Source organism: Bufo bufo, chromosome 8 (assembly GCF_905171765.1).
Source record: "Bufo bufo chromosome 8, aBufBuf1.1, whole genome shotgun sequence".
Classification (NCBI taxonomy): domain Eukaryota; kingdom Metazoa; phylum Chordata; class Amphibia; order Anura; family Bufonidae; genus Bufo; species Bufo bufo.
The window spans coordinates 46663750-46684273 of record NC_053396.1 but is presented as its reverse complement, the minus strand read 5'-3'; the positions used below and the strand labels follow the sequence as shown (position 1 = coordinate 46684273).

General features: G+C 42.9%; 1 protein-coding gene across 1 annotated transcript in view; it reads right to left on the bottom strand.

Annotated features, from left to right (window-relative positions):
* TLR4 (toll like receptor 4) overlaps nucleotides 1–13638 on the bottom strand; it is a 50253-nt gene extending 36615 nt beyond the window's left edge. The window contains exon 1 of the mRNA XM_040405901.1: nucleotides 13329–13638. Coding sequence (XP_040261835.1) covers nucleotides 13329–13403 — 75 coding nt within the window. The 5' untranslated portion in view covers nucleotides 13404–13638. The remainder of the gene's footprint in view (nucleotides 1–13328) is intronic.
* Nucleotides 13639–20524: the final 6886 nt, after the last annotated feature.

The following is a 20524-nucleotide window of genomic DNA, read 5'->3' as shown; positions in this document are numbered from 1 at the left end:
TTGTCCCCCAAACAGATAAGTTTTTAAACTGCCTGCTGTCGTTTACCCCTGGCTGTGCTGAAGTTAATGGTGAAGGTGTTACGCTGACCGGATGAGGAGTCAGTAGAGGATGAGGAAGCGTAGGATGAGTAGGAGGAGGAAACAACTGGAGGCAAACTGAAGCGCCCTGAAATCCTCGGTGGTGGAAGGACATGCAGCAAACTGCTATCCGCCTCAGGCCCAGCCGCCACTGCATTTACCCAGTGTGCTGTTATAGAGATATAACGTCCCTGACCGTGCTTACTGGTCCACGTATCCGTAGTGAGGTGCATCTTGCCACAGATGGCATTGCGCAGTGCACACCTGATTTTGTCCCCAACTTGGTTGTGCAGGGAAGGGATGGCTCGCCTGGAAAAGTAGTGGCGGCTAGGCAAGACGTACTGTGGGACAGTCACCGCCATAAGGCCTTTAAAACTCTCCTTCTCCACCAGACGGAATGACAGCATTTCAAAGGCCAGTAATTTTGAAATGGTGTCATTCAGGGCCAGGGATCGGTGGGTATTGGGGTACTTCCTCTTCGACTCCAGCGTTTGGGAGATGGAGAGCTGAATGCTTCCATGGGACATTGTGGAGATGTTTGGTGACCCAGGTGGTGGTGTTGCTGGCAGATCCTCTGTTTGCGGGGTGGCAGGGGGCACTGTCACTCCAGAGGTGGATGAAGAGGCCGAGACTGCAGCAGAAGAGGAAGCAGGAGGAGCCAGAGACCTTTCTTGTTTTTTGAGGTGTCTACTCCACTGCAGCTCGTGCTCAGGTTGAGAACGTTTATGCCTCGCTCCAGGCTCTGATTGCACAGCGTGCAAACCACTTGTGTCTTGTCGTCAGCACATTGTCTGAAGAACTGCCATGCCAGGGAACTCCTTGGAGCTGGCTTTGGTGTGCTCAGTCCCTTGCTGCGGTGGGCAGTAGCAGGCGTACTGTCTAGGGGACGGCCGGTCCGCTTTTGCACCCTGCTCCCTCTTCTGCTGTGCTGGTGGCTCTGTGCGACCACCCCCTGTTCCTCCGAACTACACAGGTCCCTCACATGACCTTGATTTCATGTGGGGTCGAGGACCTCATCGTCCTCCACATCATCTTCCACCCAGTCTTCACCTCTGCCCCCCTTGTCGGTCTGCACACTTTCGAAAGCCCCAGCAGTTGGCACCTGTGTTTCGTCATCATCCGAGATGTGCTGCAATGGTCCTCCCATGTACTCATCTTGAAACATAAGGGGTTGGGCATCAGTGCACTTAATCTCTTCCACTTCTGGGGCAGGGATAGGTGGATGGCCCTGGGAAACCCTGCTAACAGAGTCATCAAAAAGCAGAAAATACTGCTGCATGACTTGGGGCTCAGACTGCTTGGCTGATTTGCAAGGGGGTGAGGTGAAAAACTGATGGACATCGGCTGCAGGTACCAACTCTGATCTTTCAGCAGCAGACTGGGTGTGACACAATGTGAAGGAACTGGAGGCACTGTCAGCAACCCAATCTACTATCGCCTGTACTTGTTCTGGGCTCACCATTCGTAGAGCGGCATTAGGCCTTACCAAATAGCACTGCAGGTTCTGTCGCCTACTCGCAGCGGAGAAAGGTGTTCCACTTGTGCGTGTAGCAGGCACAGATCGACCAAATCCTCTCCCTGCAACAGAAGCTCCACCAGCAGCACCACGAACTGGACCACGTCCCTTATTTTTCTCAAATTTAGGATCTTGCCCTAAATGGTTGCTTTATTAATAGCAGAATAGAACCACAGTATGTAAAGGGTGTATCTCAGACGTACAGATGTAGACTAGGCCACAATTAAATATTTTTGACCAAAATTTGTGTTTTTCTAATAGCAGAATAGAACCACAGTAACTCAGGTGTGTATCTCACACGTACAGATGTGAACTAGGCTGCAATTACAGATTTTTGCCCAAAATGGGTGTTTTTCACATAACAGAATAGAACCACAGTTTCTAAAGTGTGTATCTCACACGTACAGATGCAGACTAGGCCGCAATTAAAGATTTTTGCCCAAATTGGTTGTTTTATTAATAGCAGAATAGAACCACAGTGTGTAAAGGGTGTATCTCACACGTACAGATGCAGACTAGGCCGCAATTAAATATTTTTGACCAAATTGGTTGTTTTATTAATAGCAGAATAGAACCACAGTATGTAAAGGGTGTATCTCACACGTACAGATCCAGACTAGGCCGCAATTTAGTTTTTTTGCCCAAAATGGCTGTTTTTCAAATAACAGAATAGAACCACAGTTTTTAAAGTGTGTATCTCACACGTACAGATGCAGACTAGGCCGCAATTAAAGATTTTTGCCCAAATTGGTTGTTTTATTAATAGCAGAATAGAACCACAGTATGTAAAGGGTGTATCTCACATGTGCAGATGCAAACTAGGCCGCAATTAAAGATTTTTGCCCAAATTGGTTGTTTTATTAATAGCAGAATAGAACCACAGTATGTAAAGGGTGTATCTCACACGTACAGATGCAAACTAGGCCGCAATTAAAGATTTTTGCCCAAATTGGTTGTTTTATTAATAGCAGAATAGAACCACAGTATGTAAAGGGTGTATCTCACACGTACAGATGCAAACTAGGACGCAATTAAAGACTTTTGCCCAAATTGGTTTTTTTATTAATAGCAGAATAGAACCACAGTGTGTAAAGGGTGTATCTCACACGTACAGATGCAGACTAGGCCGCAATTAAATATTTTTGACCAAATTGGTTGTTTTATTAATAGCAGAATAGAACCACAGTATGTAAAGGGTGTATCTCACACGTACAGATCCAGACTAGGCCGCAATTTAGTTTTTTTGCCCAAAATGGCTGTTTTTCAAATAACAGAATAGAACCACAGTTTTTAAAGTGTGTATCTCACACGTACAGATGCAGACTAGGCCGCAATTAAAGATTTTTGCCCAAATTGGTTGTTTTATTAATAGCAGAATAGAACCACAGTATGTAAAGGGTGTATCTCACATGTGCAGATGCAAACTAGGCCGCAATTAAAGATTTTTGCCCAAATTGGTTGTTTTATTAAAAGCAGAATAGAACCACAGTATGTAAAGGGTGTATCTCACACGTACAGATGCAAACTAGGCCGCAATTAAAGATTTTTGCCCAAATTGGTTGTTTTATTAATAGCAGAATAGAACCACAGTGTGTAAAGGGTGTATCTCACACGTACAGATGCAGACTAGGCCGCAATTAAAGATTTTTGCCCAAATTGGTTGTTTTATTAATAGCAGAATAGAACCACAGTATGTAAAGGGTGTATTCACACGTACAGATCCAGACTAGGACGCAATTTCGTTTTTTTGCCCAAAATGGCTGTTTTTCAAATAACAGAATAGAACCACAGTATCTAAAGTGTGTATCTCACACGTACAGATGCAGACTAGGCCGCAATTAAAGATTTTTGCCCAAATTGGTTGTTTTATTAATAGCAGAATAGAACCACAGTATGTAAAGGGTGTATCTCACACGTACAGATGCAAACTAGGCCGCAATTAAAGATTTTTGCCCAAATTGGTTGTTTTATTAATAGCAGAATAGAACCACAGTATGTAAAGGGTGTATCTCACACGTACAGATGCAAACTAGGACGCAATTAAAGACTTTTGCCCAAATTGTTTTTTTTATTAATAGCAGAATAGAACCACAGTGTGTAAAGGGTGTATCTCACACGTACAGATGCAGACTAGGCCGCAATTAAATATTTTTGACCAAATTGGTTGTTTTATTAATAGCAGAATAGAACCACAGTATGTAAAGGGTGTATCTCACACGTACAGATCCAGACTAGGCCGCAATTTAGTTTTTTTGCCCAAAATGGCTGTTTTTCAAATAACAGAATAGAACCACAGTTTTTAAAGTGTGTATCTCACACGTACAGATGCAGACTAGGCCGCAATTAAAGATTTTTGCCCAAATTGGTTGTTTTATTAATAGCAGAATAGAACCACAGTATGTAAAGGGTGTATCTCACATGTGCAGATGCAAACTAGGCCGCAATTAAAGATTTTTGCCCAAATTGGTTGTTTTATTAAAAGCAGAATAGAACCACAGTATGTAAAGGGTGTATCTCACACGTACAGATGCAAACTAGGCCGCAATTAAAGATTTTTGCCCAAATTGGTTGTTTTATTAATAGCAGAATAGAACCACAGTGTGTAAAGGGTGTATCTCACACGTACAGATGCAGACTAGGCCGCAATTAAATATTTTTGCCCAAATTGGTTGTTTTATTAATAGCAGAATAGAACCACAGTATGTAAAGGGTGTATTCACACGTACAGATCCAGACTAGGACGCAATTTCGTTTTTTTGCCCAAAATGGCTGTTTTTCAAATAACAGAATAGAACCACAGTATCTAAAGTGTGTATCTCACACGTACAGATGCAGACTAGGCCGCAATTAAAGATTTTTGCCCAAATTGGTTGTTTTATTAATAGCAGAATAGAACCACAGTATGTAAAGGGTGTATCTCACACGTACAGATCTAGACTAGGCCGCAATTAAAGATTTTTGGCCAAAATGGGTGTTTTTCTAATAGCAGAATAGAACCACAGTATCTAAAGTGTGTATCTCACACGTACAGATGCAGACTAGGCCGCAATTAAAGATTTTTGCCCAAATTAGTTGTTTTATTAAAGTCACCGCCACTTCTGTGAGAAGGTCTGGCAGACGTTATTCTCTTCCTCTTGCATGATGTTCTTTGTTTTAGTTTCACTTTCTCATATCCTTTCCTTCTGCTAGGTGTCACTTATTTAGACATAATCGTCTTCCTTTATATTCCCTCCCATACTGCCTCACTTTGCGGTTTATACTACTTCCTGGATGAAGTGTTCACTGCTGGAGGCTGCGTCTGCTGTTTGCTCAGATAAGTCCTTTACTTTATTGTGTTTGCTTTCTGGCTTGATTCTAGGTGACCCTGACTCCCTCCGTATCAAGTGCAGGGAGCCGGTGGTCGTGTCCCTTCACTATTATAGGGTTTTCAGGTGTCACACAGGCTTAGGTACGTGGGCATACAATAGTCTACCATCGAGACCCTTGTATGTGCATAGCAGTCAGGGAGAGCTCTTAGGGTTTTATAGGGTTCACCTAATAGCTCCTTAGTTTGGGATCAAGTCAGTCGCTCGTTTATTTATGAGTTCCAGCTATCTGCAAATCTCATCCATGACATTATAAACCGCCATAACCATCTTAAGCATGGATCCGGTTTCAGCCTTGATTGACCGCATGCAAGGTCTTTCGCTGGAGGTAGCAAATCTCCGTAAAACTGTGTCTCAGTTTCAGGTGAGCGGTTCTGCTGGCGTTCATGGAGTTTGTTCCGAGCCTAAGATCTCGCTTCCGGAAACGGAATTTTAGTGAGAATTTTGTTCGCTTTAGAGAGGCTTGCAAACTCCATTTCCGCCTACTTCCCCATTCCTCTGGTGATGAGGAGCAGAGGGTGGGGATCATCATCTCGCTGCTCAGGGATAATGCTCAGTCTTGGGCCTTTTCGCTGCCGGTGGGGGCATGGCCCCTCCGATCGCTGGATACATTTTTTGTAGCCCTGGGGAAGATATATGATGACCCGGATCGTATTGCTCTGGCTGAATCTAAACTGCGTTTTTTATGCCAGGGTAAGCAGTCCGCAGAGATATATTGTTCTGAATTTCGGAGATGGGCAGCTGATACTGGTTGGAATGATGCTGCACTCCGAAGTCAATTTTGCCATGGTCTTTCGGAAAGATTGAAAGATGCACTCGCTTTTCATGAGAGACCAGCGTCCTTAGAGTCAGCCATGTCTCTAGCTGTTCGTATTGACAGGCATCTTAGAGAGAGAGAGGAGACTACTCTTTCCTGTCATATTCAGCCCAAGGACAGTGGGGCTGTCTCATTCAGTGTGCAGGGGTCTCAGTCTGTCTCAATCCCCTCTGAGGAGGAGGCCATGCAGCTGGCTTTGCTTGCCTCTGATAGTAGAGGATTCAGCTCTCAGAGGAGGGTTTGTTTCTGCTGTGGGGGTATAAATCATTTAGCTAATGTTTGCCCCTCTAGGAGAATCATTAAGTTTTCTGAGGGTAAAAAAAAAAAACCCTCTTAAAACTTTCCATTTGCTACTATTGGCAAGGTTGATGCGGAAATTGAAGGTTTGCCGTTTGCTTGTAGTTCCCGTTTTCTCCTACCTGCCAGGGTGGCGCTAGACAGCAAGAACATTGTTTGTGAGATTTTTGTAGATAGTGGAGCAGCTGTAAATCGATAATCAATTTGCAACAACGCATGGTTTCCAGGTATGCACTTTGGAAAAGGATATACCTGTTTTTGCTATCGATTCCGCTCCACTTTCCCAAAGATCGTTAAAGGGCATAGTTCACAATATTCGTTTGACTGTGGGTGACGCTCATGTTGAGGATATGTCATGTTTCGTCTTAAACGGATTACCTACTCCTCTAGTGTTGGGGCTACCCTGGCTCACTAAACATAACCCCACCATTGATTGGCAAGCAAGGCAAATAAATGGTTGGAGTGAGTTTTGCAGAGAGAATTACCTCACGGCATTTCTTTCAGAGGTTTCTACCAAGACTGTGCCATCTTTCCTCTCTGAATTTTCGGATGTGTTTTCCGAGAGTGGCGTCCATGAGTTGCCCCCTCACCGGGAGTACGACTGCCCTATTAATCTCATCCCAGGCGCCAAGCTGCCAAAATTACATCTATACAATCTCTCCCAACCTGAAAGGATCGCTATGCATACTTATATCTCTGAGAGCCTGAGAAAGGGACACATCCGACCCTCGAAGTCACCTGTTGCCGCTGGGTTTTTTTTGTTAAGAAAAAAGATGCTTCTTTAAGACCTTGTCTGGATTTCAGGGAGCTAAACCGTATCACGATTCGTGACCCATATCCGCTTCCTCTGATCCCGGACCTGTTTAACCAGATTGTTGGGGCTAGTTTTTTCTAAGTTGGATTTAAGAGGGGCATACAACCTAGTCAGGGTCAGGCAAGGGGACGAATGGAAGACGGCCTTCAATACCCCTGAGGGTCATTTCGAGAATTTGGTTATGCCCTTTGGTTTGATGAATGCTTCGGCCGTCTTCCAACATTTTGTGAACAGCATTTTTTATCATTTAATGGGGAAAATTGTACTGGTGTATCTAGATGACATTTGGATTTTTTCTCCTGATTTCAAGACTCATCGGGACCACCTATGTCTTGCTGATTTTGCGGGAGAATAAATTGTACGCTAAACTAGAAAAATGTGTGTTTGCAGTTCCAGAAATTCAATTTCTTGGTTTTCTTCTCTCCGCTTCTGGTTTTCGGATGGACCCGGAGAAGGTCCGCGCTGTGCTTGATTGGGAGCTTCCTGAGAATCAGAAGGCGCTGATGCGGTTTTTGGGTTTTGCCAATTATTACAGAAAGTTCATTTTGAATTATTCCTCTGTTGTTAAGCCACTCACTGATATGACTAAAAGGGGGTGGATTTTTCCTCGTGGTCATAGATGCGCTTAAAGCCATTTCTACTATTAAAGGGAGTTTTGCTTCCGCTCCCATTTTGGTACAACCTGATGTCTCGCTACCTTTTATTGTTGAGGTGATGCTTCCGAGGTGGGTGTGGGTGCGGTCTTGTCTCAGGGTCCCTCTCCTGCCAAATGGCGACCGTGTGCCTTTTTCTCAAGGAAACTATCATCTGCAGAGAGAAATTACGATGTAGGAGATAGGGAGTTGTTGGCCATAATATTAGCTTTTGAGGAATGGCGCCATTGATTGAAGGGAGCCCGACACCCTATTACCGTGTTTACCGACCATAAGAATCTGGCCTACTTGGAATCGGCCAAGCGTCTGAACCCGAGACAGGCCAGATGGTCTTTGTTCTTTTCTAGGTTTAATTTTGTGGTTACGTTCCGCCCTGGGGTTAAAAATGTGAAGGTGGATGCCCTGTCACGTTGTTTTCCGGGAGGGGGGAACTTTGAAGACCCGGGTCCCATTTTGGCTGAAGGGGTGGTCGTCTCTGCTCTTTTATCCTGATTTGGAGGCAGAGGTTCAGGCCGCCCAGGCAGAGGCTTCTGATCTTTGTCCTCCTGGGAGGTTGTTTGTGCCTCTCGCTTTACGACACAAGGTTTTTTAGGAGCACCACAATACTGTCCATGCTGGGCACCCGGGGAGTAGAGCCACAGTGGATCTCATTGCTCTGAGATTCTGGTGGCCGGCTCTTCGTAAGACAGTTGACGGTTTTGTGGCAGCCTGCGAGACCTGAGCTCGTGCCAAGGTCTCTCATTCACGGCCATCGGGTTCTCTCCTCCCGTTACCCATTGCTTCCTGTCCTTGAACGCATCTGTCCATGGACTTCATTACGGACCTGCCTCGTTCCTCGGGGAAGACTGTGATTCTGGTGGTAGTGGACCGTTTTAGAAAATTTCATTCCCTTTTCTGGGTTACCCAATGCTAAGATGCTGGCGCAAGCGTTTGTTGATCATATTGTTAAATTGCATGGCATCCCTTCAGACATCGTGTCTGATAGGGGCACGCAATTTGTTTCCAGATTCTGGAAGGCCTTCTGTTCTCGCTTGGGGGTTCGGTTGTCGTTCTCTTCTGCTTTTCACCCGCAGTCGAATGGTCAGACCGAACGTGTCAATCAGAATCTGGAGACATATCTGCGCTGTTTTGTTGCGGAGAATCAGGATGATTGGTATTCTTCTTTGTCCCTTGCTGAGTTTGCTTTAAATAACCGTCGCCAGGAGTCCTCTGATAAGTCACCATTTTTTGGTGCATATGGGGTTCATCAGCAGTTTGGGACATTGTCTGGAGAGGGGTCTTCTGGTTTACCTGATGAGGAGAGGTTTTCCTCGTCTTTGTCATTTATTTGTCAAAATATTCAGGGTAATCTGAAGAGGATGAGTGAGAGATATAAGCGTGTGGGGGATAAGAGATGTGTGCCTGGTCCGGACCTGAATGTGGGTGATCTGGTGTGGTCGTCCACAAAGAATATCAAACTGAAGGTTCCCTCCTGGAAGTTGGGTCTTAAGTTTATTGGGCCTTACAAGATCTTGTCCGTCATCAATCCCGTTGCCTTCCGTCTTGATCTTCCTCAGACTTGGAAGATCCATAATGTTTTTCACAAGTCCCTATTAAAACCTTATGTCCAACCCACTGTACCCTCCTCTTTGCCTCCTCCTCCGATTATTGTTGATGGTAATCTTGAATTTCAGGTTTCTAGGATTGTGGATTTTCGCATTATCCGCGGTTCTCTCCAGTACCTCGTTCATTGGGAGGGTTCTGGTCCTGAGGAGAGGATGTGGGTCCCAGTGGCGGACATTAAGGCCACTCATCTCATCAGGGCTTTCCATAGGTCTCATCCTTAGAAGGTGGGCTCTGAGTGTCTGGAGTCCACCCGTAGAGGGAGGGGTACTGTCACCGCCACTTCTGTGAGAAGGTCTGGCAGACGTTCTTCTCTACCTCTTGTATGATGTTCTTTGTTTTGGTTTCACTTTCTCATCTCCTTTCCTTCTGCCAGGTGTCACTTATTTAGACATAATAGTCTTCCTTTATATTCCCTCCCATACTGCCTCACTTTGCGGTTTATACTAGTTCCTGGATGAAGTGTTCACTGCTGGAGGCTGCGTCTGCTGTTTGCTCAGATAAGTCCTTTACTTTATTGTGTTTGCTTGCTGGCTTGATTCTAGGTGACCCTGACTCCCTCTGTATTAAGTGCAGGGAGCCGGTGGTCATGTCCCCTCACTATTATAGGGTTTTCAGTTGTCACACAGGCTTAGGTACGTGGCATGCAATCGTCTACCATCGAGACACTTGTATGTGCATAGCAGTCAGGGACAGCTCTTAGGGATTTATAGGGCTCACCTAATAGCTCCTTAGTTTGGGATCAAGCCAGTCTCTTGTTTATTTATAAGTTTCAGCTATCTGCAAATCTCATCCATGACATTTAATAGCAGAATAGAACCACAGTGTGTAAAGAGTGTATCTCACACGTACAGATGCAGACTAGGCCGCAATTAAATATTTTTGCCAAAATTGTTTGTTTTATTAATAGCAGAATAGAACCACAGTATCTAAAGGGTGTATCTCACAATGACATATGCAGCAAACCCTGCAAAATTAAGTTTTGTCCAAAATGGGTGTTTTTTTTTATAACAGAATATGACAGCAGTATATAACGCTTTAATTTCACACGTGCAGATGCAGCAAGGGCTGTAAAATTGTGTATTTTGCACAAAAAGGGTGTTTTTTAAAACCCAGAATATTATAGCTGTATTTCTAGCTTAAATTGGACACTGACTAATGCGGCAGAGGCCCAAAATGAAGGTTATTGCCAAAAATGGGTGTTTTTTCAAAGTATTTCAAACTTGTTTTTAACAATTATAGATGCAGCAAGGGCTGCAATATTAAGTACAGATGTCACATGGTTAGCACTCTTTTTTTCTGAGATTTCTGAGTTTGTTTTTTTAATCTAAGCAAACACCTTCATTTGCTTTTTAATGGCTTTTGTCTCAAGATAATGAAATGAGTTAAGAAATTTGAGTTAACAGCGGGAGTGCTAACCATGGTACATCTGTATTTTGCCAAAAAAGGGTGTATTTTTACTAACAGAATATGAAAGCTGTATATAACACTTGAATTTCACACTTGCAGATGCAGCAAGGGCTGTAAAATTGTGTATTTTGCCAAAAAATTGTGTTTTTAAAAACCCAGAAAACTATAGCTGTATTTCTAGCTTAAATTGCACACTGACTAATAATGCAAAGGCACCAGATGTTGAATATTGCCAAAAAAGGGTATTTTTAAAAAAACAGATTATTGAAGTATTTCAAGCTTGGATTTGAATGTCACAAAAGCACAGATGCAGTGCTGGTGCACTGAGCTTGCATAAAATGGCCGCCGCCGCCCACCTAACTAACAGATGGATAAAAGTTATTTTTCTCTGTCACTGGGCTCAGGGCAGGGTAAAAAGATTGTGCACTGCACCCACACAACTAAATCTATGTAGATCGCTTAATTCAATTGGAGTTCAGATTCTGTCCTATTCTCTCCCTCACAGCAGCATCCTCTCCCTACACTAAGCACAGCAGAGTGACGTGCAGCGCTACGTGACTCAAGCTTATATAGAGGCTGGGTCACATGCTGCACTGGCCAATCACAGCCATGCCATTAGTAGGCATGGCTGTGATGGCTTCTAAGGTCATACAGTTAAACGCTTGTTGATTGGCTGCTCTGCAAGCCTTTCAAAAAGCGCCAAGAAATTGCCGAACACTTAACCCAAACTTTTACTGAAATGTTCGGGTTCGGGTCCGGGGTCCAAAAATCCTAAAGTTCGGTACAGTTTCGTGTTCACTCAACCCTACTGCCTACATCTGTTGCCCCTGATTACATGTGTTGCCCCTCCTTCTGTCAATTTGGACACACCTACAACATAGGGCCACTCTTAGGCTTTTTTCCAGGGCCATTTCACATTCCCAATCCGATTCCAATCATAAATTAGGTGCAGCCTCCAGCTGTGCATAGGGGTACAATAGTGTGGTGACATAAAAAAAATGTTGGTCTATGATAAACTCCCCCACTGAGTTATTCAAAAATTTTATCTAGCACCAAATTCTATTTGTCCTTTAAATATTTTCTCTATCCCCTTTGCTGAGATGGACGCACATGCTCAGTTCTATATTTACCATATCTGCCATAGCCAGATACTGCAATGCAAGACCTTCTTGTCTACAATGGGATCGGGAAGGGATCCTGTCTGTTTCTGGCCAATTCCGTTATTAATAGTCCATATTATAAAGGGAAAAGATTATTGATTTTTAAAAATGAGCAGCATAAAAACTCCCAAACTATTTCAAAATTGACGTTTTTTCCATTAACTCTCCTAAAAATGTATAAAAATTAATTAATGAGGTATATGTGCCCTCAAGAAAACGGTACATATCTGGTATTGTAACTCTGGGTTACAATACAGGTTAATTGTTGTGTAAGTGCGTAACACCTATACTGTGACACATAGGATTATGCTATGGATGGCATTAGATAACCATTTCCAGTTCCTTTGAGTATTGTGTTTAAAGGCTATGGACACCTTTGGGGACATTTTTTTATTATTGCATTGTACACATTTTGAGCTAAAAGAAATTTTTTCAGTTGGTCGTTATTAACATTTTTTTAACCCCTTTCTATTTGCAGCCTTTATATTCTCTAGTAGCAAGCTCTGAATTTTCACTTTGTTCCATCAGGCAGCTCATCTGATGGTTCCTTATCTCTGATGTCTGACCCCCTAAACACATAGCTGAATTCTTACCTTACTGATAAGAATGTGTATTAAATACGTGTTTATGACCTTTTTAGTAATTTATAAATAAAGTTTAGGCACAAAGTGAATATGAAAGTATCATTCACACAGCTAGACAGTTAACCTTTTGTAACAGAACAGCTCAATATTTTTAATAAGTACCAATTGAAGAAATGATTTTTAGCCCAAAATGTAGCCCAAAGAGTAAAATGTAATCATTAAAAAATTGCCCCCAAAAGTGTACAGTACATAGCCTTTAAAGTTAGTGCTCATGCCCAGGCACACAGGTACTCATTATGGACCAGTAAGCTCTACAAATTCTGCTGTACAGGGTTTCTGTAACATGGATTGCATTGGAACATGCTACTGTTTTTTAGACATTCCAGAAAATGAAATCAGAAGCAAATTTCAGCATGGTATGGGTCTAGAGCAGTCTATAGGCACCTTGTTATAAATCTGTACAACAAAGATATGTAAAGACTTTTTTCATGAGTCCTATTTTTTTTCTGTGACCTTTAGCTACAGATCATACCACTATGAATAGGGTTGGAACACACTTTAGTCTGCCCAAGGTAAGGGTTTCACAATGCAACTCATCACCCGTAGTCCCTGAACTTCAGCATGACACTTCTCTGATGGACAGTGACTCATTTATTTGTCCTCTGTTGCCCTCTACTTCACAATCACTATCATTCTAATTTATTCTAATCACTCTTCATTTTAATCCATCTCTAATCCTTCCAAATAAGCACAGTTCTCTATGTAAGGCCAACCACCATCTAGGTATGTGTAGAACTATCTAGCATCTACTCAAGCTCTTCTGCTTTGCTTAGCCTTTGTTCTGACCCTGATGGTAATTTTCCTTAAGGCACAGCACTATTTTCAGGGTTAAGAAAATATTCTTTTACAGGCTAATAGTCTAAAAGGGTTGCTAGTATATAAACAGCATACTATACATTTAAGTATAATTTACAACATGTTATTAATCTAAATAGTAAAACATAGAACATAGTAAAATTGTAGAACACTTACCTCCATGCAGCAACTCCAACCACTACGAAACACATACCACCATAGGCTGAACAATAAAATCCATCGATGGTCCATGCTCCATAAACTTCACCTCTATTGTTTCTTAAATGCTTTCCTTCAAGGAGAACACAGTCGTGAAGATGTTTATCTTAGTTGTGCTCTAAAAGTTGCTCCGTCAAAGTCTAGGAAAATTCCAGACCAATGTCACTTTGTGAAGATTACTAAAGAGTTCAGTAAACTGCTATCTAAATAAAACACCTTCTAGATAAATGTGCAGTATGAAAAAGAAATGAATAAATAAATAAAAAAATAAGTAAAAAGAAACAAGTGTTGAAGTATGTCTGTAAAAATAAATAAATAACTTATTCTACTTTTGGTATGCTCCGTACTCCCCTCTGAAGCAATGCAATTTGTGCTTTCCTGACCAAGACATGTCTGCTTCCTCTTTTAAGGTCACATCAGTGTTAACTCAATATTTGCTTATTTTGTTTAATTATTTGGTTCTTTTTTTATTAACTTTATGTTTTTCAGGAACCACAAAAGAAGTTATGGCCAGATGGCTATAAAATCATCTCAGCAACTCAGTTATTTTGGGCTCATAAAAAGGATTTCTTAGACCCCAAAATGTAGCTAAATGTAGGAAATGTTGAAATGTTATGAAATAACGTTAGAAGCATTACTCAATTGCTTAATCTTGGCCACAAACATATTCCAACTTGTGTCTATGGCGCATGTGGTTGCAGTAACGCAATTCTTTAAGTGCTTTCTAAATGTTGTTAAGGACAACTCAGAAAAGATGTTTGCCCTCATAATCATGTTTAGAAAATAGAATAAATAAATCTGCAATCAGGAAATATAAACTGATTTTTTTTTAAAAAAGGATATGTCTGCTATCTGGTTTTAACTGGCAGAAACAAAAAAAATGGTGAAATTATCTTTAAGCAAAATTGTCCATTTGTTTCACTTTGTGGCAAAACTTTAAACTAAAAATCAATCAATCAATACATAATTTTATGTCAATTTGGGCTTTTTATCCAGCTTTTACCACAAATAGAAGGGCATTACTGAATTTATAAGGTGCACGGGAAAAGAATCAAGGCGCAAGGGCCTGACTTGGCGAGACTGAAGAAGGCTCTAGTTTACTACCAAATTCATTGTTCCTTAATATTATTAAAATAGACTTCAGCAATTGTGGACTTTCTTGCTGTCAGCATCCTGAAGACTCTTGATTCTTTTTCTGTGCACCTGGTACATCTACTTGACCACTACCTGGTGAAGGAGCAGTTGACATTTCCTGCCCTTCTTAGGTTATGTTCACATCAGTCAGACATGTTGCAGTAGTTTCTGTGACCATTTGATTATTCTTATTAGGGCTTACAGAACCCATTTCAAATGAAGGGAACATATTTTCAGTTACAGATCTTTGAGACAGGAAGGGGCTTAAAGGGAACCTAAAATGCCCTTTATGGTGCATTTGAAATGTATTAAAAGCAGATTTGCACAAAAATGTTCCCATTTCCTTGCATTGTACCTAATAAATTTATCACTTTTCATATTTGGCATTAGATAGCATATAAATACTGGAGTAGCTCTTCTAGACAAAAAATGTTAGCTGTATTGGTGACCTTTTCAACCAACACCTCACGTTCTTTGTTAAATTTGACACATCTTTAAACCTGACTATATATATATATATATATATATACACACACACACACAGTTCTAAGGGCTACACTGGAGCTAAGGCATTGGGCACATTTTGCGTTTTTTTTTTCTAAGTGTTACGTGGAAGGGAAGAGTGCAGCCCTGAATTCCACCCACACCTCTATCCCTGCCTACTTGCATGGTCCATCCTAACTGATGGTGTACAAATTGGCAGCGGTCCCTCGCCTGGGTACGTGCAGGGGCCTACTGAAGAGAGCAAAAACTTAAGGAGTCAAGGAAGCAAAGGTCAAGGCCAGGAGGTCATGTAGTACACGGGGAGAAGGCAAATCAAGGTCAATCCAAAGTCAGAAGCCAAGAGGTAACGTCAAATCCAAGGAGGTCGCAAGGTCAAGGTCAAAAACTAGCTGAGGTTAAAACACACAATAGGAAGTCCAAATACGCAGGTGAGGGTAGAAAGACCAATCACAGGCAACACAGGCTTTAAATAGCCCCTACAGGTGAGTCACGTGACGTAGCCAGCATCACATGTCTCGCATTGCACGCCACACAGCTGAGCGCCGATTCATTCCCATCGGCGCTCAGATCCCCTGCTGCTTGTTGCCTAGGGGATGGAGGACACCGGTCGCGCTGAGGAGGCACGCACGGCTGGATCCTCCCCGCCTCCTGGTTGCTGTGGAGACGAGGATGCTGGCTACGTCCCAGCTCCTTCACAACAACGGGATGCTGCCAGCTCTGCGAAGGGGAAGCACATCGTCGGCTCCCTGTTACAGTACCCCCTATTCCATGAGGGGCCACCTGACCCATAACCACTGGAGTAGGTTTCTCCAGGTGAGCTAGATGGAACTTTCTCACCAACCTCTTAGCATGCATCTTAGTAGCTGGCACCCAAGACCTTTCCTCAGGACCAAAACTCTTCCAATGAATTTTGGACCCTTCTCACATCAAGAAGATGGCGGCGGAGATTCATGTGTAGGGGAAACTGGTGACACATTATCCTTTTTAGTAAGGATTTATGGAAGACATTATGGATGCGAAAGGAGTCAGGTAATCGTAACCTAAAAGACGCGGTTACACCGCGGTGCAAATTTACTTGAAAGTACCTTCAGAGACAAATCCCTGGTAGATAGCCACACTTTATCTCCCAGCCCAAAACGTACTCCTAGCGAGCGCCTCTTATTAGCATTAGCTTTTTGAATCTGCTGAGCTTTTTTCAGGTTCGACTGAACCTGAGCCCAGACTGTGCACAGTTCTTTGACTACCACGTCCGCTTCAGGAGTTTGAGAGGAAGACTGTGAAACTGAACTAAATTGCGGGTGGAATCCAAGATTTCAAAAAAAAGGAGACATACCAGAAGACGAATTTACCTGATTGTTAATGCCGAATTCCGCCACGGACAAATATTCCACCCACCAATGTTGGTTATCGGAAACATAATACCTCAAATATTGCTCTAGAGACTAATTTAGGTGTTCAGTTTGATCATTGGTTTCAGGATGTAAGGCCAAAGAAAAAGACAAATAAATATTAAACTTCTGACAAAAAGCCCTCCAAAACCTTGAGATGAATTGTACGCCTCTATCAGAAATGACATTCTCCGGAATCCTGTGTAAACGGATCACATGATCTACGAACAGGGAGGCCGAAGTCTTAGCATTAGGTAGCTTAGTCAAAGGAGTAAAATGCACCATCTTACTAAATTTTTTAACCCATATCACCGACTTACCCTCAGACTCCGGCAAGTCAGTGATAAAGTCCATGGAGATATGGGACAAAGGTCTACTAGGGATGGGCAGTGGTCGTAACTCCCCCACCAGACAAGACCTAGAAGTTTTGGACCTGGCACATAAGATACATATGAGTGGACATCTCTAGACAAAGTAGGCCACCAGTAAAACCTGGAGAGAAGTTCCTTGGTAGCATTAATACCCAGATATCCATTAAACACAGAATTATGGCACTCACCCAAACAGTCAGAGACGTAAACGACCAGGGACAAATAATTTATCAGTAGAGGACTGTACCATAGCCAAGTGTTGTCCCGCAGTTATTTCAGTCGTCAGATTGGGGGAGACTGAAGTCACAATGACACCTGCTGGTAATATCGGTTCAGGTGGAGTATCAGGAGGTTGAAACGCACAAAAACTCCAGGATAAAGCGTCTGCTTTGATATTTTTACTTCCTGACCTGAAAGTAATACGAAAATTAAAATGTGTAAAGAACAATGCCCACCTAGCCTGACTGGGATTCAAACGTTTAGCCGACTCCAAAAACATCAAATTCTTATGATCAGTAAGTACAGAGATTTGATGGTGAGCCCCCTCCAAAAAATGCCGCCATTCCTCAAAGGCCCATTTAATTGCAAGCAACTTTCGATTCCCAATATCATAATTTCTCTCAGTAGGAGAGATCTGTGAAGGTTCTCATTTATCCAGGTCATGGTATATCTGTAAAGAATAAATCAAGGCAACTGGACTTACTGTAGATTTCTTGAAAACGTTTCACTCGTTCTTCCAACGAGCTTTCTCAATTCTGAGTGACTGTACAAGAATTCTCTGGAAATAAATATGTAACTGAATCAACATCTGGTAATTATACCCAGCATGGGGTCAAAGGTGTTGATTCCATTATGCTAATTGGAGTCAGTAGGTGATAATGACCTCCCAGAAAAAGGTGTCAAGACAGCATTGTATGTGGCAGACAATAGATGTCTAACCCCCCGTCTCTATTCAAGCTTGGCTTCTCCATTTTTACGTAGATGGCCTCCTTCACACCTCGTTTGTACCAATCGGCCTCCTTATCCAAAACACTGTCTTCAAAGGTGTAACCTGTTACTTTTAGATGTAAGTACACGACTGAATCTTGACCAGAGGTTTTTTATATCTTCTATGCTGAGCCATACGCTGATGTAGGGTTTGGGGAGTTCGGCCGAACTTTTAAAAAAAGTTCGGGTTCGGGACTCGAACTTGATCTGAACTTGGACCCGAACCCGAACCCCATTGAAGTAAATGGGGACCTGAACTTCACTTTATTATTTTCCGTTATAACATGGTTATAACGGAAAATAATAGTATTAGCTTATTCAGATCTGAGTTTTCGTGAAAACTCAGATCCGACAGTATATTCTAACAGAGGCGTTCCCATGGTGATGGGGACGCTTTAAGTTAGAATATACTAAGAACTGTGTACAAAACTGCCCACTGCTGCCTGGCAGCACCTGATCTCTTACAGGGGTCTGAGATCCGCACAATTAACCCCTCAGGCGCCGCACCTGAGGGGTTAATTGTGCGGATCTCAGACCCCTGTAAGAGATCGGGTGCTGCCAGGCAGCAGGGGCCAGACCCCCCTCCCTCCCCAATATTAAAATCATTGGTGGCTAGTGCGCCCCCACCCTCCCTCCCTCCCCAGTATTAAAATAATTGGTGGCCAGTCCGGCCCCCCCACCCCCCCTATTAAAATCATTGGTGGTTAGTGCGGCCCCCCCACCTATTAAAATCATTGGTGTCCAGTGCGGCGCATTGCTTATAGCACATACCTGTCACTTACCAGTAGGAGGAGCGCCCGGCCGGCCACAGACAGCGCATGTAAGTATAATGCTGCTAAAAGTACTAAGTAACCATGACAGCCAGGACTGCAGTAGCGTCCTGGCTGCCATGGTAACCGATCGGAGCCCCAGCGATTAAACTGGGACTCCGATCGGAACTGCTGCTCCGCTGCCACCAATGATGGGGGGATGTAGGTTGTTAACCTGTGGCCACTGCCACCAATAATTTTAATTAGGGGTGGGGGGGCCGCACTGGACACCAATGATTTTAATAGGGGGGGGCCGCACTAACCACCAATGATTTTAAAAGGGGTGGGTGGGGGGGCCGCACTGGCCACCAATTATTTTAATACTGGAGAGGGAGGGAGGGGGGGCCGCACTGGCCACCAATGATTTTAATACTGGGGAGGGAGGGGGGGTGCGGCACCTGAGGGGTTAATTGTGCGGATCACAGTTCCCTGTAAGAGATCGGGTGCTGCCAGGCAGCAGGGGGCCGTTATATCCACAGTTCTCAGTTTATTCTAACTTGAAGCGTCCCCATCACTATGGGAATGCCTCTGTGTTAGAATATACTGTCGGATCTGAGTTTTAACGATCTAACTCAAGTCCGATGGTATATTCTAACATAGAGGCGTTCCCATGGTGATGGGGACGCTTCAAGTTCAAATATACCAGGAGGTCACGCAGTACACGGGGAGAAGGCAAAGTAAGGTCAAAAACAATCCAAAGTCAGAAGCCAAGAGGTAACGTCAAATCCAAGGAGGTCGCAAGGTCGAGGTCAAAAACTAGCTGAGGTCAAAACACACAATAGGAAGTCCAAATACGCAGGTGAGGGTAGAAAGATCAATCACAGGCAACCTGTGGCCAGCAGGTTGCCTGTTTAAATAGCCCCTACAGGTGAGTCAAGTGACGTAGCCAGCGTCACATGACTCGCATTGCACGCCACACAGCTGAGCTCCGATTCATTCCCATCGCCGCTCAGATCCCCTGCTGCTCATCGCCTAGGGGATGGAGGACGCCGGCCGCACTGAGGAGGGAGTCCCCGCTCCCTCACAAGCACGGGATGCCGGCTGCGCTGCGAAGGGGAAGCGCGTCGCCGGCTCCCCGTTACACTAAGCTTGTTAATCGTTTTTATAGTTACAGTATTTTATTATTTGTTTTTCTTACAAAAGCATTATAACTTTTTAACATTCTAATGGGGTTAAAATACAAATGAAAAGTAAACTGAATAATATTTCACATTTTGGCATGAACGTCAACAACGGGTGCTAAGGCCAAAGCATCACCATGTACTGCTTTGGTAGCCCCATTACAAAAAGTTTGAGAATCCCTGGTATACAAATTATTCACTGAGTAAACAAATGTTTCTGCTATCCATGATCTTCCATGCTATTTTTAAGATGCTGCAGAGCAAGGCCCCTTAAGGACACAAAAACATAAATGGGTAGTCTTTAAGAGGCTACAAAAGTAGGACAAGCATGTCCTGTAGCCAGAGTGCTAAAATCATGTACCCCTCTATTTCCTGGCTGAAATGTAGAAAGGTCTCAAAGTTCTCAAATTCTCACTTACACTTATGGCTTGAGGTATAAAGAATCATATTTCTATCTATAAATTCATAGATACATAAAAAGTACTTAACACAACTGACATGGTAACAGTTTGGACATTTACATGTATTTGTCTTACCTTTTTTTAAATCTATTTTAACAAATGAGGAAATTGCATCATAAGCACTTCCCAGTATATAACTATTCTAAAAATTGCTCATTTTACAAAAAAGTTTTTTGTAAGAAAAAAGTAGGAAATCTGCAGGACTATCAGGGTAATGGCAGCCCTATATATATATATATATATATATATATATATATATATATATATATATAGTAAGCCTGCGGGAACCCAGGATTTCCAGTACTTCAGTAACAAATCACAAAAACAAAAACTTTCCCGTTTGGGACTAACTACTAACATAAAGAGTTTGTCTCACCTA